The sequence below is a fragment of the Haemaphysalis longicornis genome, unplaced genomic scaffold, assembly GCF_048455015.1.
Source record: "Haemaphysalis longicornis isolate Haplotype H1 unplaced genomic scaffold, Haemaphysalis longicornis Haplotype H1 scaffold_10, whole genome shotgun sequence".
Classification (NCBI taxonomy): domain Eukaryota; kingdom Metazoa; phylum Arthropoda; class Arachnida; order Ixodida; family Ixodidae; genus Haemaphysalis; species Haemaphysalis longicornis.
The window spans coordinates 69,296,246-69,321,148 of NW_027526204.1; the positions used below are offsets into that span (position 1 = coordinate 69,296,246).

Here is a 24,903-nt window from a genome sequence, read left to right on the forward strand (position 1 = left end):
TTGCATTATGGTGGGGTATTTTTTAGATAAGTGCATGCATGGGGGAGGTGCTGTGGCATGTGCTGTGGTGATCGCTGTTACAATACTGGTCATCAAGCATGCGTGAAGCAACAAGAACAACGTCTGTGCGCTAAGGTGTATTTCAGGTAATCAGCCCATAGTACAGGGTTTAACCGCGACCCGACTTAGGACCTCTGTGCCTGTGAAGAAGCCTTATCAGTTGCTGACAAACAACTGTGTGAGCTGGACGGGTCTGTCTGCCTGCGTTCGTCGTGGTTGTCGTGTCTCCTTCCCGGCGACGGTCTGTGTTTTTTTACTGACGGTACCGTTCGGCCGCAGTTGCGTTTAGTGGGACTGAAGTAGCGTGTGTACATCAGCGGCATCCCCCAGCCGCACGTATCGGCCGTGGCGGAGGAGCGATTGAAGACGCCTCGAACTGCCTGCCGCGGAATGCCGATTTCAGGTAACCTTCTCGACGCACGGCCGTAAAGCCGGCTATTTCAAGTCAACCTTGTGACATACGACAGCATTCGGCGCTCAATTAGGTGTCAGCAAACGCTCATTTAAGTGTCAGCAAATGTCGCCGTGAAAGTTTCGCTAAAATAAAACCACAACCGTGACTGCGTGCTAACTGATACGGGGCATTATACGCGAGGTATGTGGCAGACAGATAAGCGTGCTGGCTGATACGGGGCAATATACGCGAGGTACGTGGCAGTTAGATAAGGCAGCGTTCCGTCCAAATGAAACGATAGGAAATGCTGAAGTGCCGTACAGACATAACCCGAAGGGAGTAGTGTCTACGAGTTCTGTCCAGACGGAACGGCAGCTGTCAGGAAAGTTCCGTCAAGAGGAAACGCTACCATCACGCTCGCTTCGCAACTCGCGGTGAGAACAGTCTCTCCTAAAATTGACTTTTACCAAGCCGCTTCCCCCGACTAGCCAGTCACTGTGAAGTATTCGTTACTATTAATTACTGTCGATCGGACTAAGTCCAAATGAAACTCTCACCCGCTACATCACGCTCGCTTCACAATGCGCGGCAACAGCAGTCTGGCTTGATATTTACCCAACCGGCGAAGCCACTTCCACTCACCCAGTGGCCAGATTCGCTGTTAATTATCTAGTACTATTAAAGGGACAGTGAAGTGATATGTAAACATTGCGGGATTACTAGCGCAAATTGTAGTCCGGAGTCCCCAGGCCATGTTTCGACCACTCTGGGCGCTTTTACGCGATTTTATTTAGTAGAAAAATTAATTCGAAAATGCTGTTCTCCTCTCTTTACGCTCGCCCATTTTCTGTGGCGTTTTCGTGTGACGTCGGGAGGAGCCGATCTCGCAATTGGCTGCGCTACTGCACGGCTCCCCGGCCTTCAGACAGTCAGTCGGCCCAGCGTTTCGTCCGCCGGACGCCGACGGGTCGTCGCAATTCGTTCGCTCAGTTGAAACGAAGCCAGGACACGCTTGCGAATGGAAGAATGTGCCTTTCTTTACTTGGTTAGTTTGTACACTGTATCTAGCTCCAAGTCAAGGTCGCTTCACACAAGCGCTGCACATGCGACGCTTCGCTGACTGGTACGCCAGTAGGAAAATATAAGGCCTCTTGAAGGCGGGAGAAGAGTCAGCGAAGTCAATATAGGTACTAAGGAAATAAAATCAACTGGTATTTTTACCGTACAGCCTAAAACTAGGGTGCCGGAAGCACTTATTTGCGCTGGGCGAACAAGCACAGCAGGCAGCAGCACGGCTACGTATCTGCGAACGCTTTTCCGTCTAAGAAATGCAATTGCTAGACGTGAGATATTGTGGAAACTTGGGGGATGCTTACTGCACGAGCGCAAAACAACAAATAGTCACCTAGGCTGCTTGGAATGCTAAAACTATATAAAAGTGTAAACTGGTTATACATTATATACCTTATATTTCCAAGGTCGGCAGCGCTCGCCCGTGGCCGAGTGGTTTGGAGCACTAGGTATGCCTGGGCAAGTGTTTTGCAAGTCACAAGTTCCAATCCCCGCGGGTACGTGTTTTTTTTTATAAGTTAACTTTTTCGTTTTCCGCCGATGTTTTCTATACTGAGTTCACCGTTTTTTGGGCCGCAACGTTCATTGCTCCACAAACTAGTTCACAGAACGCGCGCAGGCTGGTACTGGCGCGCTAGCGAGTTCTCGTTGGCGTGCTGTTGCCATAAGCACCGACTGCTTGCGGACAGTGGGTACAGGCCAAAATCAACACACCCTTGGGCTGGTGCGAACACGCTTTTTACGATACAGGCATGAGTGAGGCAAGCTCCAAATATAGGGGAAGAGCGCATGGCATTTGAGCATCTGCGGGGACGCGGAGGGCGCTCATGCACTGCGTAGGCCTCGGCTAGTGAATGCTACGATTCCAAGCCGTCCTGGGAGGCTTATCTTATGCATTTTACAGCCGACAACATGGCAGAAGCGCAGTACGATGATTACTGAGATATTGAGAATGCCCATCCAACAACGCCATTGGTTGTGTTTTACAGAACCGAAACCGAAACTTGTTTGATTGCTAACCTTAGGCATCGTCCAATCACGGTGCCCCCTACTCCCAACGTCACAGCCTTAGTTGGTGCGGCCGCCTCAAACCGCACATGGTAGTTTTCTTCTTTCGCGCTTTGTAAAATAATTACCGATTTGTCAACCGGATAAACGATGAAAAGTTTGCTAATTTGAGCCAGTCTACGCAGTGCAAGCAAAAACGGGAGCTTGACAAATTCACTTCAGTGTCCCTTTAATAAGTACACATGATAGGCCGTACCTCAAGTCATACGTACGGCTAAAGATGCAGTGTCTGAGCTCTTTTCTTGTCCTAGAAAAACATGGTTTGGTGGGAGTCGTGGAAAAACTCAGCGGAAATTGTCCTGTGGAAAGTGCAATATTGTGTACCAAAATTAAGCTTCGTAGTTGTACATCTGATTTTAAATCAGGTAATACAAGGGATTTAAAAATTAATTTTAAAGTTGCAAAAACAAAATTTTAGCCAAACTCAAAAAGAAATGTAACAAGGATAGCCTCGTATCTAAACGGCGAAAATTGGGAACCATTCTGAAGTATAAAAAAAATGTTTGCACAACTTGAAAAGAAATGTCACAAAGATAGCCTTGTGTCTAAGCAGCGAAAATTCGGAGTCATCCAACATTATAAAAAAAAAATGTTTACACATCCATTAGGAAAGTGTTTAGCTAATATTTAGGTAGTAGCTCGTACGGTTTTGTAAAATCAGAATATTCTTTCTAGCCAACGGCCACTAGGCAGTGTAGTTGTTTCCAAAGGGAGGTCGTCAGCAGATGACGCAGGCGTCTGCGAAACTGGATCCCTTCTTGGACTAGGTGCAACTGTCGACATTTTCAATCGCATGTGATGTTGGAGGCAAGAGAGGCAGGCCTTTGGAGTCGCCAAAACATGGTTTCGCTGAAAAAGGTTGCGTACGTATTTTGAAAAATGGAGCAGCTGAAAAACTACATGTTTTTACGGGCACAGCAAGTTGTTCGTCAGGCAGTGGCAAATCTTGCAGTTTATTTTAACAGTGAAGCTAATGGTACTGCGTAAAAATTAGTAAAGCTACCTTAACGACCAACTGCACTAAATTTTTAGTCCCCAAATTGGATCCAAATAAGTAGTTTATGCTCACGAGATCATCATGGCGAAAAAGCTGCGCACGCACAGTTATAGTAACTACGGTGAAACCTCGTTAAGCCGTTTTTGACGGGGACGCAAAGAAAGTACGTACTAACCGGCACTACGGTTTATCCGAATGCATTAGGTTGAACGGAAACCGAGTTGGTAATTCGGCTTAACTGCATATAAAAGGAAACTACAGCTTCTGCAGGTAGGTTTAACGAGATTCCACTATACTGTTGTTCAAATAGCTTTCTAGCGCCCTACATTTGCTCGTGGCAGAGAGTCACCACAAGTTCCAGGCGGCCTATGACCGAGAAGAGGAACCGCTCCCTGTAGAGGTCGTGTTTCTCTGCCAACTGGCACAGTGCTCTGCCAGGTGCAGGGTTGTCCTCGCCAGGGCTTTCTCTGCTACACCATCAAACTGTACTGCTGTTGGCATCACATATTAAAAAAACAAGCTGCATAGGGAGGCATATCTGCAATTTTTCAATGGAACGAAAAAAATTAGAAGCCTGCAAACTATACACATGCTCGCAATGCTTTTGGAGTTAGCAAATATTTTTACTTGAAAATAAAAGGGATCTCTTATAAATACATGACCACTTGCTTTTCCAATTGCAGTATTTGCTGTATTTAGCCTAGCCCAATGCCACCTTCACCCCGTAGGCCTCTCCAAAAGTTTGACGACCTAACTAGTGTTGCAAGTGTAGGTGTAAACATCTGTGCGTATTTTTCTTCTGTCGCTAAGCGAACCAAAATGAGCCTTGCTCCTGCTAACATATTATGTACACACAAGGGTCGGCCGTCCTCACCGCTAAGGACGAAAACTAACGAAACTGCTCCTTTCTTAAATGATAAGCTACATTATTACTCGCCGCGATGGCTCAGTGGCTAAGGCTTTGTGCTGCTGAGCACGAGGTTGCGGGTTCGATTTCCGGCCGCGGCAGCCGCTTTTCTAATGGAGGCGAAAAGCAAAAATGTCCGTGTGTACGAGATTTCGGTGCACGTTAATGATCCCCAGGAGGTCAAAAATAATCCGTAGCCCTCCACTACAGCACCCCTCATCGCCTGCATTGCATCAGCGCGTTAAACCCTTCAATCAATCAATGATAAGCTACATTATCGTTTCAACTGCGAAATGAAGTATTTACTTTGGTTGAGTGTTAGATTGAGTTTACCTTAAAGTCATTGACTGCACAATTCCTTGGTGGAAGTAGCAAACAGCAGTAGCGGATAGCTTTTGGCGTTTTAGTGCATCACCTAGCTTCGGAAACCGATGTACAGTTTCAGGCCAATTTTACAATTTGATGCTCGATGTGCAGCGAGTCGAAAGTAACTTGGTGGATATTCTCAAAGCTGTTTGTGCCTGAAGAGAGTAAAAACAGTTAGTGATTGATCGCCACCCGTGCAGAGCTTATTTCCCCAAAAAAGCCAGATGACAGCCAAGACACCGGCTAACCAAAGTAGCTTTGCTATCTCACACGAGCAAATGGCTCTATCAATTTGGACTTGCTATTTGGCTCGCAATGCCATGGATAACTACCCCAGCAAGTGTTCTGATTGAAAAATTACCGCCGGACAGCCCCTTTCATCCCTTTGGTAACAGTGCAATGTTAGAATGGCATTTAACCCTATTAGCTTTGGAAAATGTAAACAGAAGTTCTTTTGTGGAGATAACAATGCAAAATATGATGTTCTGAGTGAATTTGGAGGCTACCCTATCGAAAAAAACCTTATGATTTTTATATGGGTCCCATAAAATTCATACGGGCCCGTAAGAATTCATATAGGGCTCTATATGAATTCTTACGGGCCCATATGATACAGACCCATAAGGAGTCTAACCACATATGAATTCTTATGGGCCCATATTAGATCCCCATATGGCATCTTACGGGCACATATGATAGGGACCCATAAGAAGTCTAACCCTATATGGATTCTCACGGGCCCATATGAAATCTCCATATGGATTCTTAAGGGGCATACATGATACGGTCCCATAAGGGATCTATCCCTATACGAATTATACGGGCTTGTTTCAACCACCATAGAAGGCTATATGTGGTTCATGAAGTCATGCGGGGCACCACGCTGCTTTCTGTGAGTGATATAAAGCTATGCCCAGCCACGTTGTTACCACACTGTTGCAGATGGGGCCCGTAAGGTTGTAAATGTTTTAACAAAAATTAAATTTCATGTACTGCATGAGCATTAATTGTGAACTAAATTACATTTATTTTTATTCACTCTCATGATATCTCAAACGGTGCATTAAATATGTGCACCGTACCCAACCGATTCCCCTGACCCACTTTTCTGAATTTCTAAGCTTATGCATGAACCATATGCATTGTGTATATTAACAAATTCTCAATTGATGGTCCAGTGGGCATTTCATGGACCCGCGAAGCTGCTCCTGGTACTCTTAATTCACCCAATTTTCTTTGTCAAAGCTTGTTTGGTATGCACAAGGGTAAATTAATTTCTCCACCTACCTCGAGGTGTGCTTTTTGCACAACACGCCAGCTATGCAGTAAAGCCAGACACACAAGACTGTTTATATGTTTGCAGGCGTTTATTTTCAAGAACAAATCACTTCACAATAAGAAATGCAACAGCGTAAGAGTCATATAAGAAATGCAGGTAACAGTAAACAATGTTCTCAAATCTACAGGAAGAAGTTAACACAAAGAATATCAGCCTCTACAGCGAATGATGCACAGTACACTGCTGTCCACATACCGGAGTGCTACTACGTCACGATTTAGGAAGTGGATCACACACATCTGCTTTTATTACCCAGCGTGTACATTTTGCACCCACCTAACAACACACATAGAAAAGAAAAGTAACTCTAGCTAGTAAAACAATTCGTATATCATATCCGACCTAGCACAGCCTAAGCTTATACATGTACCTTAGAAGAACTGCCAGTTGGACTTGGTATATGTTCATGGTTGAAACAGCATTACTTAAAAAGTGAAGGAGGAGGAAGACACACAAGCGCTACTAGAAACTTTATTTTATGTTGAGAAAACGAGGATATATGTAAAAGGAAAAAATCAAGAATCAGCATCATCACCAAAACAATGATGCATGCGTAGGACTTACAGGTAAACACCGCAGTGTTTTTCCCCATCAGCAGCCCAAAGAAATGCGCAGCTCATGCATAGGGTTGTTCGTTTTCGGGATTTATGTATTTTAAAAATTGGGGGTAAAAATTGGGTTCTATATTTCAAACTGACGATCGGGAGAAATGGGGTCTTTTTGTAAAGCCATCCCTAAACACGTTAAATACTCAGATCCACTTTTTGGTGCCTTAAGCATTTCAAGTACTAAACTTGTGCTGAAAGGGCGCATTAACTTGATGCTTTTTTCTGCACACAAAATTGGTCAGACGGTTCTAGCTGGCATACTGTACCGGGCGGCTACGTTCTTTCTCACCGGCGGAGACGATATTTCAAATTGCGAGTTGTTTTGGAAAGACAAACTTTTCATTTTGTAGCAGCAGAACTCAACATCGACAAACTAACACCACAGATAGCAGTTAAGACGCGTGACTACACGCCAAAAGGCATACCTCGAACCTAACCAACACCATACTGACACGCGCAAACCCATGGTAGTTTCCGGTGTGGACGAACCTCACTGAACTAGTGCATTTATCCACACGATTTTCTAGAAAAAGCCCAAAAAACAATGGCTCATCAGTGTAAAGAATTTGTTACATCAAGGTTAACAGTCTCAACGCCTCCATTACATAAAGATAGGTCATGAACACATGGGTTTCAGTGGGCTGGCAATGGGGAATTGAAAAACTTAAATCCAGGAATTTGTTACTTTGATGTTCATTACATCCAGGTTTAACTGTAGAAGGAATACTGAACGATCTAGTCTCGCTCGATGAAGTTTGGTACAGTGCATATGAAATCCTCTCTGTCACCAAATGAAACAAAAACACACGGCTTGGCTATTGCACTCAATTTTAGTGCAATGACAGGTTGTGACCGTGACAAAAAGCAATCACTAATGTGATCTGGAAGATCTGCATGGGTGTACTCACGCACAACTTTGCCACAAAGCAAAATCGCTTCCCCGTTCGCTGTGGAGCGAGCATCTGTCACTTCCAAAACTCTTTTTATCACAAAGCAACCACCATCATGGGCCTCAAACACTGCGCTGTCTCGTTTCCCACTACGCTTATACTCCTTACTGTGAAAAACAGTGCCCGCATAAGCGAACCTAAAGTGCTCCTGCACATCATGTACATCCCCGACCAATGAATTGACTGAGGCCGCTTCCATGGATGACAGGGACAGTACTCTCTTTGGCCGGCCAAACATGCATGCACCCCCAACATGGTAGGCCTTCTCTAGTCTCGGGTAACCAAGGAAGTCTTGGCACAGCTGCTTTACGGAGGGTGGAAATGAGGCCAAAGATAACAGCAGCTGCAGCTCCTGGTGCATGACAACACGCTCAACGATCTGCTCTTTCACACCATTTGCAGCGGTCACAAGCTTCACAATACGACCATTTCCACTTTCGAATGTGAAAGCGGAATGTGCCCACAGAGGGCCATACTTGCGTGCAGCTTGTGCTAGGTGTGTCAATTGGTGAACGTTGAAGGTCATGCAATGATCTCCATACAGTCGTGCAGCACGGCCCACAAACTCTTGGAGAAGACGATCTGAAAGGAAGTAATTAGTGGTTGGTTAATATTACATCTAGTTGTTTTTTTGTGTTTCGTAAAAAAAATGCAGCATACCATTTCTACTGGGTTCTGCATATAAGGGATCAAAATTCAAAAGATGAAACACAAGCTACCGACCCACCGTAAAGTTACGAGAGAACGCCCTCCCCCAAAGCATCGCCCGCCTCCCTTTAGGTGTGAAATATTACAGCGAAGCTGTCAGCCTCTAGTTGCTAGGAAGATTTCATGTCGTAAACAAAAAAACCCAGGCAGGATCCAGCAGTTCCCGCCTAAGACACTGAGCGCATGAGTCAGGCTAGTCAGGCGTGCAGCATAGAGCTCAGTACAGTCAAACCTCGTTATATCGAACAGTGCGCGAACCGTGAAATAGTTCGATATAACCGAAATTCGATATATAAAATTTGATCAAAAACGCGTCAAAATGCAGCGCAATTCAATCACTAAAAAGGCAACGACTAGAATGACTACTCACATGAAGTGTTAAAGTGAACTATTTATTCCCAGGGGAAAAAAACTGCAGCAGCGTTCTACGCCGCACGCGGCTGACACAGCGCCTTGCAAACACAGTCACGAAACTGCGCGAACAGTGTCCGCTAGTTTAAACCACGCACAACGCTGAAGAGTTCGTTAAGGCGTTGAGGCTTGAGCTTATCGACTGAAACAAGGCAAGACGATGACTGAAGCTGATGAACAACGACTGATCCAAATGGTGAACCGGCTGAGCCTGAGTCAGCCAACTGCGTATGCCACCTAGTCTGAATGGCGCTACCAGCGCCTCAGGCATGCGTTTGAGTCGCAAACGCCTGCTGCGCCAAAGCTATTCTCCCCTGCATTGCCGGAAAGCCTGCCGCCTGTCTCCGGAGCGCGCGCTTCCGGCCGGCGCTGAGTTCGATATATCCATTTCTTAACCGACCGAGTTCGATACAGAAAATTAAAAATGCATGTAATTCTTTTAAAAAACTGACAATGGTTCGATATAAGCAATAATTCGATATACCCGTGTTCGATATAACGAGGTTCGACTGTATTCGTGTCAAAATCCTCAACAGAAGTATCTAAGTCACATTATGGATGATAAGGCAGCTGTGAACAATGGAAACCACCTCCCCCCCCCTGTGTTCCTGGTAGAGATTATGTTTGCAGATTACGTTTGAAGACTAGGCAGGGGCTAGTTTCACTAAACAGAGCAGGTCTTGCCCAAGGCACTGAGCACATGCATCAGGCATGGTAGGACCCTATATTTGGTGCCAGAAAAGCCGAGCACAAGCGACAAGCCCTGCCAAGACGACGAGGAACATTTCACACTCTCCCCCATCAGCATTTGCAGGGGTTTACAACAGCTTCGTTGGACATCCACTTTCACAGGGCAGGATGGCGACTTTTTTCCAATTTGCTAAAACGCACCACAGATTCCCCCCCCCCTCTACCCCTTCTAAAATCGCACTAGCTTCAGCACTTTTGAAATCTCGGAAAAGTTCCTCCGTGAAAACGTCCCGCAGCCGGGAACACCGCCGATGTCTCGATTTTCAACAAAAGAGACACAACCTGTCCTAGCTTTTTTTACTTGATATCTCCACAGTTTTGGCTGGCAATGTGGCTGCTTTTTTGTAGTTTTTCGTCCCTGGCCCGAAAGTTCGTCGATCCCGTATTTTAGGGCACAGCATTTTTGCGCCTGCCACAGTGGCTTGGCGGTGGCGACGGCGTTGCAACTGAGTGACCGAAGGCAGAAAGATTACAAAAGTGGCTACAGTTGGAGTGATAATATGCTTTACCTGCATGAGTGATGGCAGCATCAGATAGCTCGTCTTGGAGCAGAATGAAGATCGCTTCAGAGAGGAAGGCAAAGTGCTTCAGGTAAACCGGCGGCAGAATGCCCCAGCAGCAAGGAAGGCAGTAAAAGAGTAACCAATTCCGCCATTCGTGCGCCTTCCAAAAGCACCGCACACGAAGCGTGCGGGGTAGGCGGGTGATGTGGTGAGGTGGCCGGATCCTCAGGAGGCGCTTGCTTACGGCTTGCAGAGTGGATGGTTGCCCTGCACAACATTATGACACACCTTTTAAAAAGTCGTTTGCTTCACATAAACCACACATATTCATAGATTCATTTAGCATACAGCTTAAAATTCATTTCAGTACAACTAATTCTTACCTATGTAGTAATCTTCATCGGAATTCACCGAGTCCACCCAATACTCGGTGAACTGCCTCACCACACCCAGTAGCACACAATGCATGTACTCGACAGTGTAGCACCACACCAAGTCCAAGTACGGCAAATTCGTCAGTGGCGAGGGTCCTTTCACACCATTCACTGGTGTGTCCAGCTGCATGGCCAGCTTTGCATCCCGTTGAACTCCCTCTGTTGTCCTTTGTACAGAGGGCTCAGTCTCCAGGTAAAGACGCCGTTCTGGAAAAAAGTGTTTACAAGCGTTTAAAAATACACATAGTAACACAAGTTTGTAGGCATAAAGTGAGCATATATTTCCAAAATGCCAAAGCAAGAAGGTGAGCAGGAGTAACAAATAAAAAGACGTTGCACGAACATTCTTTTTAAAGAAAAAAAGGTCATTTACTACTGATGAACAAAAAGGCAACACAAGGATGGTGCTTTGCTAACATGCAACATTGATGCATTTGGGACTGACTTCCTTCCAAACATATACTCTTCTGCCCAACTTGGTGATGGATGGCACTCGATTCCTGGGTTGGCGATGAAAACTAGATGTTCCATAACACAGTAAAAAAACCAAAAGGCATAGCCTTGCTCATAAAGTAGGTGGCCCCTCATTCCTGATTTCTTGTAAGAAATTGTTACACGTGGAGAGAAAATTTTGTCGTTTACTTATTGTGAAACCGATTCGAGCCATTTGGGCATTTCACTATTTCACAGCTGTCAAAAAGGGGCAAAGCCCGACATCCAAGTTAATTCTTGGACCACTACTACCTGTACTGTACTTCTAAGCTAACTAGCGGTGTATTACCCCCCCCCCCCTCCCTTTTGCCCCTTGTGGTGGCTGAGTGGCTAGGGCATTGTGCTACTGAGCCCAATGACGCAGTTTGATTCCTGGCCCTGGCGGCTAGCTGCTTTTCTGGTGAGGCTAAAAGCGAAAAAAACGCCCGTGTGTTCAAGATTTTGACACTTGCTAAAAATCCCCAGGGGGTCAAAATTAATCTGGAGCCCTCACTACAGTGCGCCTGATTATCCTGAACAGCATCAGCGTGTAAAAAAAGCGGTGTGTGGTTGTTTTAGGAAAGTGGCGAAACAATTTTTTCACCAAAATGGTTCGAAATAAAAAACCAGCAAAAAATGTAAACAAATGTTTTCATTTTCATTAAATATCCGTTATTTCCCTAAAAGTGTCACATTGCAGTGACAGAGCAATTTCTTTTAACGTATAACTTTTTGTGCAAAGGTAATACAGAAATAATTTACAATATTTTTAGAATTACGATGGATAAACACAAACAGTGCGTAAATTATTCGCATGATGAGGCTAAAGATGAAAGCATTTTTTTTTTACAAGGCATTTACCAAATGCTCTGTACGGAAACGTTGACTTTGTTTTTGCAATTTCGGAGGTTTAGCATGCCGAAGCTACGCCTGGGCTTTGTGGCATGCCACTGTGGAGGGCTCTAGATTAATTTTGACCACCTGGAGAACTTTAATCCATCCCAAAATCTCAACCATAGGTCTTTCCTTCCTTCACCTCTACTTGAAAAGTGGCTACCATGGCTTGGATCGAATCCACGTTCTTTGGCTCAGGAGTATATTTTAGCCACTGAGTCACTGCAACGGGCTTTAATAATTGTTGCTTATGGACACTAGAAAATGATGTGCAACTGAGCTAGAAAGTGTAATTACACAAGCGCAGATTCAAATGTGTATGCACTCTGAAAAAATGCTTACTGTTGTCAAGTTTTCCACACGCCAGGCACCAAGGACATCCAAACTGGCCATTGAATTGGGTGTGGTTCCCAACCGCAGCTCTAGCAGGGGCATCAACACAGACACAAACAGGATACACCTTGGAGCGTAGCTCAGCAGAACCACATTTCCACATCAATTCACCCACAGCCTTCACTTCTTCCACAAACTTGGACATGAAGAGCAACATGTCTGGATGCTTGTGTCCAAACCACAATCCAGCAAGCACGGTGTGTTCTGTTTGGCTTGAAAACGGCAGCTCGTTTACGAAGAACTGAATAGGCCATATTGACGCATTTGTCGACTTAAACAACGGGCTCCCATCTGTGTTTATAGTAAGCGTCAGGTCACTCCACCGGACTTTGCCATCTTCCCGAAGCGCTTTGCATGCAGCACCACCTGCGATGCCACTAAGGGCAGTGGTTCCTGCGTCCATGCGTTCCTTCAGTTTGCACAGGTTGCTGTACAGGGCATCTTTCGTCTGCGCCACGATGTGCCGCAACTGTTCTTTCAGATCCATAATCACAAAAAGGCAGCCCTTCTTCTTCACCTCGGCGATCGTGGAAGTTGTCTTGCACAGCTCACATCGTAAGCTTCCCCCACCTGCTCTCGGCTCGAGCAGCGAGGTGCACGCATCACAGTAGTAATAGCTCTTCGTCATTCCTTTACACTTTGGCGCCCACAGCTTTCGGAGCAAGTACTTTGTGCCTGGTAAGCCGGTTTTCTTGGCACCAAATAGTGCATCTATCAGCTTCAGGAGGTCGTCGACTGCATTCCATGAGAGTCCGTGCGCCACCACGAATGCCATGATCAAAACGATTGCCGCAGCAACAGTCGTTCCGGATCCAGGTAATGTTTGGTTGCCGAAATTGCTGAAACACTCCGAGAGAGTTTCGATCTCATCAAAGAACGGTGCAGCATCATCTTGACTGGAAGCGTCGTCGTCACTTTCACTGTCTTCATCTGCGGTGGCAGCGCCGTTCGAGGCGTCGCTGGCGTTGTCAACATATTCGGCTTCATGGGCACAGCACGCGGGATCACTGCAATCAGCTGAGTTGAGCAGTTCGTCCGCCGTTGAAAATGAATTTCCTGGCTGCTCCTGTTCTACACCAAGGTGAAGATCTGGCACCGAGTTGGGCGTAGCCGAGGTAGCTCCAGTTGACAGTCGCTTGTCGTTATACCACCGCGTTGACCGAGGAACTACAAAAGGTTCGTCGGTGCTTAAGTAGACTTTCCGGCGCTTTTTCTCCGTCTCCTGACTCATAATGACGTTTACACTGAGCTGTAAGCAATGTATAATTACATTATACTGCCCAGCTGATGAGTGATTAGAGAAACAAGCGCGTTTTCGACAGTGGATTGATGTGGATTTACCCTCTGTACTTTGGCCTGATTTGGGTGAAATCAGAAAGAAGCGGAAAGCTTTTACGTATTTTTGGACAAAAACTGCCAAATTATACTTCATAAAATAAATTAAGAGACATTATAAAGAAACAATAGTTTCGTAAAACATTGTAAATATTCTCAGGATTATTTACGAGCAAGACGACGAGGGATAAATCAAACCAAGCCAATCCGCAGCAGTAGTCGTTTCTCGTGTGGGCCTTTGTTGTGTGTATGCCTGCGGGATTTTGCGGCGGTGTGCGGTGCAGCACGTTTCTATGGCTCCAACAGTACCAACTTTTGCTTATGTCGCGTATAAGGACGGCCACAAAGCTATTGTGGCCGTTTCTCTGATAAGAAATTACGCGCCGTCGTCCTTAACGGACGTTCAAAAGGACAAAGACGCGTATTGGCGCTCCAGGGAGTCCGAGGACGAGGGTTTTTACCCTGCCGACATTCTGGAACTCGGAGGTAAGTTTTTATTTCACCACATAGTTCATAGTAATGTTGTCCGTATGGGATGTTATGACAAGTGGTAAATGTGGCGGCACACTTCGTTTGGCGTGTAGCCAAACGTAAAAGTTTGGAAACAGAGCATGTTTTGTAAAATTGAGAACGTTTGCGCGGAAGGCGTGCCATTCTGTAGTGTTTTCTTGTCCTGCAATTCAACGAAGCATTGTTGCATTGTATACCTGTCGCGTTTGCAATAACGCTGTGTATGAAGGTACAGTCGCCCAAATGTTATAACTAGCGTGCGAGAGCCACGACTGTTTGCGGGCGAGCGACATATGACGGGCCAAGTTGCAAAGTGGTTGAGGCTAAGCGGATGCTCAGAATGCGGGTTCGGCTGGGCTCGTCGTCTGCACGCTGTTCCTTCTTAGATTGTCACCCCATACAACCGCGCTGCAAGCGATCAGGCAGCGTGACTCAGCGAATTATTTGCTCGTATTTTATGTTCTGAAGATTAACGGTGCCTGCCAGTACAAATCGCTCAAATGAAATCTTACGATACAAAGAACACGCCCAATCGTGAAGTAAGCCGACGAACATATAATACTCATTTGCTAGTTCCTCATGCAAACGCTTTTTTTTATGTGAACAAAGGTCAGTTATCAACCGTGTGTGCTGAAATGTTGAAATGTTGCTGCACACTTCAAAGGGTAATTTTTAAAACTCATTGATGGCCAACTTCTCTCACTTTTATTGCATAATACCAGTGTCAGCAATTGTGCACCTCACTTGCAGTCACCCAGACCGACCTAGTGAAGCGGCTAGCTAAGCGCCGCATTCCAGTGCCGGACAACATTTTTGAAGACGTGCATGCAACGGAGGTGATGAAGAAGGTAAGAACTTGATTTTCGCTGCCAGTAAGTAGTCAAAGGTTTTGGGAATGGTTGCTTCTGCTTTTTGGATGTTTTATGTTGTCTTCCCACAAGTCTTGAGGAAAGCAGTAGTGACATATCTGTCGGTTTGAATAAGCACTCCCGCTCATGCAACTTTTCTCATAACAGAAGCACAGGTGACTTCTACTAACTGCATCTGCCAAGTAGCAGCCCTTCTAGATGCATTACTCAACAGGGCTGTGGTGGCTTACTGCTGTTCCAAAACAAACCAAGTTAAGTGAGTTAAAAGTTGTAGCTGCAGTCACTTTTTTAAGCAAATAAAAGCTAATAACACTGCGGAAGGTGGGATCTCAGCCGAAATTAGAAGTTCTTTCAGCTGCTAGTGTGCTTTTTGAATAAGTCTATGCATAAAAGAAGTAGTGTTATAATGAACATCAGCAAAATAAAATCACAGGGTGGAAAAAGCGGTTAAGAAAACAGTGCTGCTGTAAAAATTTAAACAAAAATTCAGGGAAGCTTGCACTGCCACACAATTGAATGGCAAAGCTGCTGTAGGTGAGCATTGCCAGACACATGTATGCTAATTTCTAGTATCATTGTTTATTTGTGTAGTTGTGGTGCTAGTAATTGTCATATGCGTCGAAGAGGTCGTCGGCTTCTTCGCGGCGAGTGGTGGATGCAAAGTCATCCTCAGCATTGTAAACTTCCACCAGCTCTTTGTCATTGAATCGCGGGGGTGGTGGCGGGATCTGTAAGTCGTCTCGGGTGGGATTGGGCCCGTCTTAGCCATGTCTTCCGTTATCCATGATGGCTGCTAGAGATTGCGGCCGCAGTGGCCTCTCCCAATCTGGCTATCTTTTCACATTTAGCATCAGCGCTGGAGTTTTGTTTTTTGACATGCGCGACAGCACTTGACGACAGTGCTGCTGTTTTCTGTTTGTTTGTTTTGTAAGCTACTCGGTGGTGGCCGTGATGCTCTCGCTTGGTATTTTCCTGGCGTTTTTTTCCCCTACAACACCAAACTTACAGCTTGTACAACAGCTCCACTGTTAAAATTCACACAATATCAATCGCTAATATAGATGGAACATCTGTAGTGGCACTATGAAGTTAGGTGTGTTGTGTTGTTTCAGGCTATTTCTGCAAAAGATGCGGCTGCAAAGGTGCGAGCTGCAAACAAAAAAAAAATGCAGCGGCTGAGGCAGAACAGCACCTCCTCCTCCGACGACGACAGCGTGGTGCCCAGGGCGCTTTTGCTGGACGAGCAGCAAAAAAGTGCTGCTCTTCGACGCAAGCTCGCCACAGTACGGCAAGAATACCATGAGCTGCAGGTGCGCCACAACAGCCTGCAGGACCGACATTCTAAATTAGAATATGTGCTTCTGCACAAACTCGGTAAGTGGCAGCCATACTTCTAATGGAGGCTTGCAGGGGCCGTTTTGTCAGATGAGTGCAAAAAAAAAAAAAAAAAAGCAGTGGCTTTTTACTCATAAAGACGACCAGTGAAGCTGCAGTGCGTAATGTCTGAGCGAATAATTGTCATACACTTTGTTTCCGAATAGTTCCGGTAGGATAATGTCCATGCTTAACTGCGCAACAGGCAATGTGGGAAAGCCAGCTAATACAGATGAAGCTTACACCGGTCTCATTAATGTCGGCTTCACCTCTATACACAAATGCATTGCTAGGCAGACATTTTTACAGAGGGTTTATAAGCACTTGTCAAAATATAAAAGGCATAGGACCATCTTTTTTGTATTTATGCTGTACTGTGAGCTTCTTTTTATGGCACAGAAACCTCCTCCAGAGGGAGTGTGACATGATACCAGTAGATACTGTCGCCAGGGCGACCCCCATAACACCTCTTCTGTGAAAAACTTCTGTATGCCGAGATTTTAGCCCAAGTGCTTTCTCAGGTGGGCTAAATGGACCTTTTCCACAACTTTTATCTGCCCAAGCACTTGGTATGTTTACTGTCCAGGTTCTTCTGCAGTTTTTCCATGCAGCACTTTCTTAGATATTGTAGGTACTGGGCAGCTGGACAGGTGGCACCACCACTTGGCGCTCCCCTCGTTAGTGGAATGAACTGGTCCATTCGACTGCGCAGCCTTCCGTTGTTTTTGCCGTGTTTGCTTCGTTTCATGGAATGTTTGGGGGTGTTGTGAGCAGATATGTATGGTGAAACGAAGTCTAGACAGATGTGTTGGGTTTTTAGATGCACTAATGACTGCGTAAACTTGTCGGACGCTTCTAAGGTTGGATATGGGCTACGTTAACATGAGTGCTTCTTGCAGTGGTCTGTGCTTGGCTCCGCCCGATTTGAGTGCGAATATAACTATTAGTATTAATATTCATTTTTTCTTACATTCACTAAAGGCTACGTAAACTTGTTGGGCGCTTCAAGGGTTGGGTATACGTGCTGCATTGACATGCGTGCTTTTTGCAGCGCTCTCTGCCCGATCTGAGTAGAAATATAGCTAATAGTATTGGTATTCATTTCTGCCACTTTAAAGTTTCCACATGAGCCTTATAATGGTGGGGTACCTCGATACGTATGGTTTGAAGAGAAAGGAACTTGCATATGAGTTCGATTACCGTGTTGCCGTGGGAACGTCGCGGCAGTTTACACTTTCTGTAACCGTGAGCTTTGATCCTTGTGAGTGACCACACGGGAGCCTAATAGCCGAAGAGGGACTCCCATGTTTGTAGTGGTCATATTACCAAGAGCCAAAGTAATTCAAACACCGAACAGCCCAAAGCCAAAAATCTTCCCTCCTCCGCTGCCCATTTTTCCCCCTGCATGGAATAAAGGCTGGCACTGATAGTATTTTTTGCCCCTGTATATGTGCAGTTAGAATTTGTGCAGTGAGAGACAACTGCCTGATTTTGGTGTTTGGAGCTAGAATGGTATATACTGAACTACCTTAACTGTAAATATATTAGTGGGCAGCACGATGGTGTTAAAGTGTTGCAATGAATTTCAGTGCCAGTAGTAACGAATTTTTTTTTTGTGAATTTGTGCAGGGGTATCGGCCGACTTCCGGGAAGCCCAAGCTGTTGTACCTGGTGTAAGCATATTTCTGTTTCTAAGCAGATTTCGCTGTGACATTTTCAATGCACGCCAGGCCTTCACCTTTAATATTTTGGGTGTTCTTTGTCTTGCTTTTTTTAGCCCTATTGCACTGAAGCAGTAACCACACACATACCTTTATGGGCCTGTGTGTTTGTGTTGTGACGTGACTGATGAGGATAGGGACAACCACCGACATCGAGGTGTGCGAAAATGCATGCACTGCTTCGCACTTGACGGGACCGCCTTGATTGAAATGGCCCCATTATACTACTCAAATGGCGTGTTAAGTTTTCAACACTATTGTTGTAATGCGAATAGGCGTCCACTTTTAATTTAGCACAGAGCAACATTACCTGCAATAACTCAGCTTTTTACTGAAACACAGCAGCATTGGTGCATTCTCAGTGCATGTTGGCAGCCAATCCAGAGAGAAAAGTCTGCCTCCAGCTGGTAGAGTTCCATCATGTGCACGTTTCTGTTGGATGCTTTGAAATGAGAGAAGGGTATGCACTCAATAAACCTTGTCTAACACTGCAATTATGCTTGCTTATCACAGGAATCTGAGAGAGGGGACAACGGCAGCTGCACTGCTGGATGCTCCAGCGGCTGTCACGGGTCCCTGGGCCTTGTGAGCAACAGCACTGATTTACCGCAGCTGGTAAGCAGCTTGGAGTGCACATCCAAGTATCTGGCATTGCTAGGTCTTGCAGAACCTGCTGCGTTTCACCTTGCGCATCACATCTGGCCAGTGCGAGGTGTCGAATAAGCTTGAAATTTGGCATACAAGTGTGTGCATGTACCTACTGCTAATCATCAATCTGTGTTTTCCCCATTAGATCTTATATGTTACTTCTTTATATTGCTGTTCTCTTGTCCAGCAATTACCTAGTCCTCTTTACTTTTTGATATTGCCATTCTTGACTTATACTCTAGTTACACGGGTGCAGTTAACCACGGTTAGACAAAACCACAGTTTGCTGCGTTACATGACAGACGAGACTTCGGTTACCCCGCTAACCATGGTTAACGCAAACTGAGCTTGGCCACCTCAGTTCGGTCATGCTAACCGCAGTTACCGCAGCCGCAGTGCTCAAAATCGCACAAGTCAGTCCGGACGCAAGTGGCGGCACATCAGCGGAGGCGGAAAAAAAAATCATCTGGCGTTCGGAGGAGACGAAGGTTCTCAAATAGCGGGAGCCCCAAAGCTGCCCCCAAGAGGTGCTTGCATTCTTTGCATCGCTCTTGCAATCAGCACGACTGCCCGTCAGCAGCGGCTCGTTTCCCAATCCACCCGATCAACTACGACAAAAGCCGTGCTAAATTTGTAAATTTCGCGCGTCTTCTGCTAAAAAAATAGATAAAGCAGGCAATCATGAAGCGTTTTCCCCACTCGGAGACAATCGGCGCGCACGTTGGCCGTGCCTGCAAACACCGGCGCGCCTGCCTGCACGGCACTGCAAGTGGCTCGAACCGGCCCAGACCACGGCAGTAACAGCTTATCGCCGCTCTTCGAAATCAACCTGATCACGGAAAAGAACTTCCACATGCGAGAAAGTGGATGTTAGTGCGGTGAAAAATTGTGCTATGGATTGTAATTCGCAGTTGTAGAGGTAGCGGCGGTCAAATATCTACCGCAATGCTAAGCCTAAAGTTCCCAACACCCGAGCAGACCTGAGCAAACCCAGCTGGTTGCGAGCTGTTGGGGAAGCTCCTCGCCGCGCGCGAGTGCGTTGCGTTTGGGTCTGAAGCGGCTGCTTTAGCGATATTTCCTTTTGTCTACATTGCTTCTCTTTTGTTTTTTAATCATGCAGTTAAAAGTGTCGTAATTTATTTTTGTTACGCTCACAACCAAGTGACCGTGGTCACCACGCGTGTAACAGCCAAAACCACAGTTTGTGATAACCGCGGTTAAAGTTTAATAACCACAGTTAAACTTAACTGCAGTTACTTCCGCCGGGTAACTAGGGTATTATCTGACTTCCTCCAACAGCCAGAAAACAGAGGTGATGGCGCCCATCTGCCACCAGACCCACCATGCTCTGCCACCCCCCCCGCACCAACCACAGAGACGACCCTTCAAGGCCTTGCATCTTTGAGTGCTCTGCACGATGGAGAGGTATGCAAATGCAATATCAATTACCAAAGTGTTTTGCTACCCAGCCCACTATTACATTCTGTGCTTTGGTGTACTCAAAGAAGTGTGCATTTAAATAGTGCACTGCCTTAAATGTTAATTGTTGTCCCGACGGTTCATAAATATTTTTCAGGTGTGGGTTATTAGGTGGACCTTTTTTGTGTGTGCTGCTAGGTTTGCATGGCTGATGCTTTGCAGGCAAGTTCCAGCGACATCACAACTCCAGGAAAACCAATAAAAAAGGAAGCAAAGCTTTTGCAGCCATGTTGCTCGAAATTCAACCGTAAGAGCTGTATGGGCTTGTTTTTGGCATTATGAGCCAAATACTGTCCAAGAAAAAAATTCAGTTTGGTTCACTGACATATCTGTTTACCTCTTTCAAACTGGCTCGAGTACAGAGGCGGAATGTGCACCAGATGTGCAATTTCAGATAGTAAGATATTAATTTTATAGCTTTAGTAATATAAGGCAAAAGTTGGCAAAACTATGTGAATCTTTAAAATAAGCGCGGAAGGACGGTTGCTAGTAGCAACCGTCCTTCCGCACTAGTAGAGCGTTGTCCTGTGTATATCTTTTCTTAGTCAACATCCTTTGCACCCGTTTTCAAGATGAATGAACACCAACTTGCCAACTTTCCATCCTGTTAAACTATGTGAATGTAATGCAATAATTTATTTTAGCAGAAGCTATACCCAGCCTGTGTGCAGCAATAGAGTTCTAGTGTACTGACCCTGTCATTACCATTCTTCCATGGCATGTCGCTCATGGCTGCACATAGAACTCTTTCAGTCAAGTGAAACAAAAAGTTGTTTTATAGCACTCCCGAGTGCCATTCCATGCGTATGATGTGACAGCTGGTGGATGTCTGCAAGGGCAAGGCTTGCATCGGCATCAGCAGCCCACGGTTGTGGCTTAGTTGTAATGTCATCAGTGATCACACTTCCTGCCTTTTCACTTTAAAAATTGAACTTCCTCAACGGTCCAATCGTCTCGAGGCCTTAGATTAAAATAACTTATGATTTACTGATATTTTATACTTTTAACTTCCGGTTACTGAACGTTATTTCTCCATAGGATTGCATGCAGAGCTGACGGGATCCTCACTTCAGTTCTAATTAAGAATTCCAATTAAGGGACTACATATTATTACAAGGCGCGGCACGCAGCATTTTTTATGCCGTGCTGTGTGAGATGAATAGTTGTGCACTTCAGATTTGAGTGGGGGTTTCGGTGCCCACATTGACATTTTGTGCGGTGAAAAGTTGTTTCCATTTCTGGTTTTACTAAGAATGCACTTGCGTGTTCATGTAACTCACAAGTGTCATTCATTTAGAACGTCAGTAACAAACAAGCACTTAGCTTGTCTTAACACTTTGAGTGTTGCTTTGCTTTCCATTCATCCATGAAATAAATTATGAAAGAGCTGCTGTTTCTTTTTTTTTTTTCTTCCAATTTGTACTTGTCGTGCCACGTGTCCCCTCGAAATTCCAGCCTGGTGTGCTTTTCATAGTAGTTGTTTCTCACCGTATAATCAATTGTTTGCTCTGATGTTGCCAAACGCAGGATGACATGGACCCAGCCAGCACATGCGCAGCCAGCACATCCCAAACCCCTGGCATTCTGGCGACAGTTGGCGACCAGGTATGATTATCTTTTGCGTGTTTCAACTAGTCTACCATTATATAAAAGAGTGTTTGTGTCACGATGCCAGTGAACTCCAGAAAGTGGTGGTGTGATTGCAGTGCAATCTAATGCTCTTTTTTTACAAGAAAGACCTAGATTTTTGTTGCCTGCATAGTGCAATACCTTAAAGTATGTTGTGTTCATGGTTGTTATGTGACCATGTGCACCTTTCTTAATTCTTCTGACTTCAGGGCATACCAAATTACCATATTAATGCGATTCTAAGCACCCCTTTTTTCCACAATCACGATGCCCAAAGTGTGGGGTGTTTAGGTTCGAAAAACCTTAATTTGTTTGTAGCCTGTTGAGTTATCTCGGAAGTGGCAGAGAAAGAGTTAAACTAGTCTAAACCTGCCAAAGCTTAGTGCAAGTGGTATCAGTCCCTCTGCTCTTCTTTTTAATATCAGAATAGTTTTAATGCTATTTTCAGTAATGTCCGTGTGCTGGACATTGGAAAGAGAAACAAAAAAAAAACCGATAGTACACACAACATACAGATTTAGGTTGTGTACACTTGCAATCATTTTTGGAAAAAACTGTGGTTGATTCCTCTGTCATAGGAATCTGTAAAACACGAAAGTGAAATGTGGAGTGAAATCTGCATGCAGCAAAAGGAGCATGATTATCGGCTCTCTTGTTGGTGTGCTTGGTGAGTTATGTCCTGCTAGCGGGTCGCTTCAGGAAAAGTGTGAACACTTTGGTCCTGCTCTGTGGCGTGTATGGCAGATGGTTGCGTTGCGACAAGCTTAGCTTGTGTAATTGTTTCTTTTCGAAATTGTTAGGTGGCACTGCAATGTAGTAGGCTCGTAGTGCTAAACTCACTTCATAGCATGACGGCGACTTGGTGAAAGCTTGCTGGGCACAATCCTAGCGCATCGTACCTTATTCCTGCAAGCAGAGCTACCATAGCGAGTTAGAACAGAACATGATAATAAACTGCAAATGAAAGTTCTGACTGATAAGTGAGGATCAAAACGTCAACATGCATCCACCACAGAGTTTGGTTTATAACACCAAGTGGATTTTTTCACATTGCTTGCCTTCAATAGTGTTCTCGTCATAGTCATTGACATGGTATTTTACATCACATGGAGGCTAATTGGGGCCTTTATTGATGTCAAACCACCAGAGTTCTTCCAGAGAACCATCCAAAATAGCAAAATTTGAAATAGAGATTGGGCTTCACCGCAAGGCATGGGCACCACGTGTGCTAACATTTTCTTTGACATCTGACAGATTGTACCGCGCAACGCAATTGTTTTTCTAGGGCGTGTTTTTGAAATGGCTAACTATAAAATGTGTATTTTTTCCACTACTGGTGGTTTAATATATACAACTTCCTATTTTTTATTTTCTTCGACGCCTCGACAAAAATTTCAAATCTGATCTTTTTTTCGCCATCATTATTTATGGAAACATTAAAACTGGTGTGGAATCATCTGTGAAAGCGCGTGGAATCATCTGCATTTTATGTCACTGCAATATGTGCCTTAGCAATATATATAGCACAGAAAGAATGTTTTGTTAGACCCCTCAAAATTGGTCAATTTCCCACACTAATGAAATAGTTGACCCGACTGACTGTCGCTACGGCATTCCTGGAACGCATGAAAAGGGAATGAAGAGGAGTGAGAAAGCAGACAGATCTCATTGAAGTGTTGTTTCCTTCGCGTTTGGGGCGTTCCAATTTCCAGAGACTATGTGGGCATTGGAACTCTACTTGGTCAACATTTCTTGGTAAACTTTTTTTGCCGTAACAGAAGCGGACAGGCTATATCCTAGTCCAAAGGAATTTGGCAAGTAATAAGTAATTTCCATGAAATTACTGGCCTGAAGTAATTTATTACATTAATAAATTACCAACACTCATAAGTAATTCATTACAGCAAAAAGTAATTTAATTAGTGTAATTTCATTACTGCCGATCAAATTGCTTGTAAAGATAACTGCATCAATTACTTTAATTGGGCTGGCCACTGTTACTTTTATTCCTTTCCTTTCATTATCTGTGTATCTTTGCAAACCAAAATATTTTGTCCTGCAGGTTCACCTTGGCAACGATGTCTTTGTGTCCGCCCAGCGGTGGGAATGGCTGCTATCGAGGAAGAAGGACTCGTTGTTCGTCAAGGAGCTGACGAAGGCGGTTTGGGGGGTGGCGAACCTTCGTGGCCGCAGCGTGACGGGTGCACCGTGCCGCCGGTTCCTCAACAGCAAGGAGCCGGGGACGGTGCCCAAGAAGCGTGCCCTCACACCGAGGAAGCTGCACGCTGTTGCTAGTGAGTGTCTTTGCTGGGATATCTGTTTTTGCTCAGTGCATATTAGCAGTTTTGTCCTCATTGCATTTAAGCTTACCAAATTAATGTGAACATGGTACACTTTCAGGTGCATTCGACCACTTCATAGGTCGAGCGGACATCGACGTGCCTGCAAAAACCCGACGCTTGAAGATGAACAGGTTTATTGCAGAGATGCTTAAAGACTTGAAGTGAAAGTGCATCTCTGCAATAAACTTGTTCATCTTTCAGCTCTGCATGTGTGGCTTTGTACTCAAGTATGTACACAAATATGTGGCAATAAATGCCTTAAAAAGCTGAAACACCACTGTCTCCTTGCAAAGAGAAGCCGGTATACGCGGCAAGGACCTTCACCACAGCAGATATTTGTGTTCACACGTGTAAACAAGCGAAACAAAAGTTATCTGAGCTTTTTATATGGGCATGTAAATATATGGGTCTCTGACACCATATGAAATCCCTATATGAAAGAAGCCCTATATGTTTCCCCCATATCCCCGTATCCCCATATACCCATATCCAATAATGCCATATGTATGGGCCCCATAAGATCCCATATATGGGGTTTTTTGGTAGGGTACTGTGAGCATTCGCTGTTACTGGTGCGCCCACTTTTACTCTATCACTTATGTTACGTCTGGCCGCCTATAATCAGTTTCGGCTCCGAAAATGCCAATCACAAGCATTTTCATCTTGCGCACT

At 45.0% G+C, this 24,903-nt stretch overlaps 3 protein-coding genes across 9 annotated transcripts in view; 2 read left to right on the forward strand and 1 right to left on the reverse strand.

Annotated features, from left to right (window-relative positions):
• The window catches only part of LOC144158692 (uncharacterized), a 74,492-nt gene continuing 49,589 nt past the window's right edge, over positions 1-24,903 (forward strand). For 5 of the 7 annotated variants that reach the window (XM_077689745.1, XM_077689746.1, XM_077689747.1 and 2 more), the window contains exon 1: positions 1-463. The gene's annotated coding sequence lies outside the window, so the exon portion shown is untranslated. Of the gene's footprint in view, positions 464-738; positions 889-1,932; positions 2,023-24,903 lie in introns of those variants that run through there. The other 2 variants (XM_077689743.1, XM_077689744.1) reach the window with 2 other exon arrangements.
• On the reverse strand, positions 6,260-13,555 carry LOC144158046 (uncharacterized). The gene is made up of 4 exons (XM_077688719.1): positions 12,274-13,555; positions 10,516-10,773; positions 10,139-10,399; positions 6,260-8,342 (listed from the first exon to the last, which is right to left on the reverse strand). Exons 1-4 carry the CDS (start codon positions 13,553-13,555, stop codon positions 7,546-7,548), a joined length of 2,598 nt encoding a protein of 865 aa, XP_077544845.1. The 3' UTR covers positions 6,260-7,545.
• On the forward strand, positions 14,646-24,396 carry LOC144158047 (uncharacterized). Its single transcript, XM_077688720.1, has 8 exons — positions 14,646-15,017; positions 16,151-16,412; positions 18,042-18,085; positions 18,647-18,748; positions 20,081-20,206; positions 21,788-21,865; positions 23,952-24,183; positions 24,290-24,396. The coding sequence occupies exons 1-8, from the start codon at positions 15,009-15,011 to the stop codon at positions 24,394-24,396; spliced, it is 960 nt and encodes a 319-aa protein (XP_077544846.1). The 5' UTR covers positions 14,646-15,008.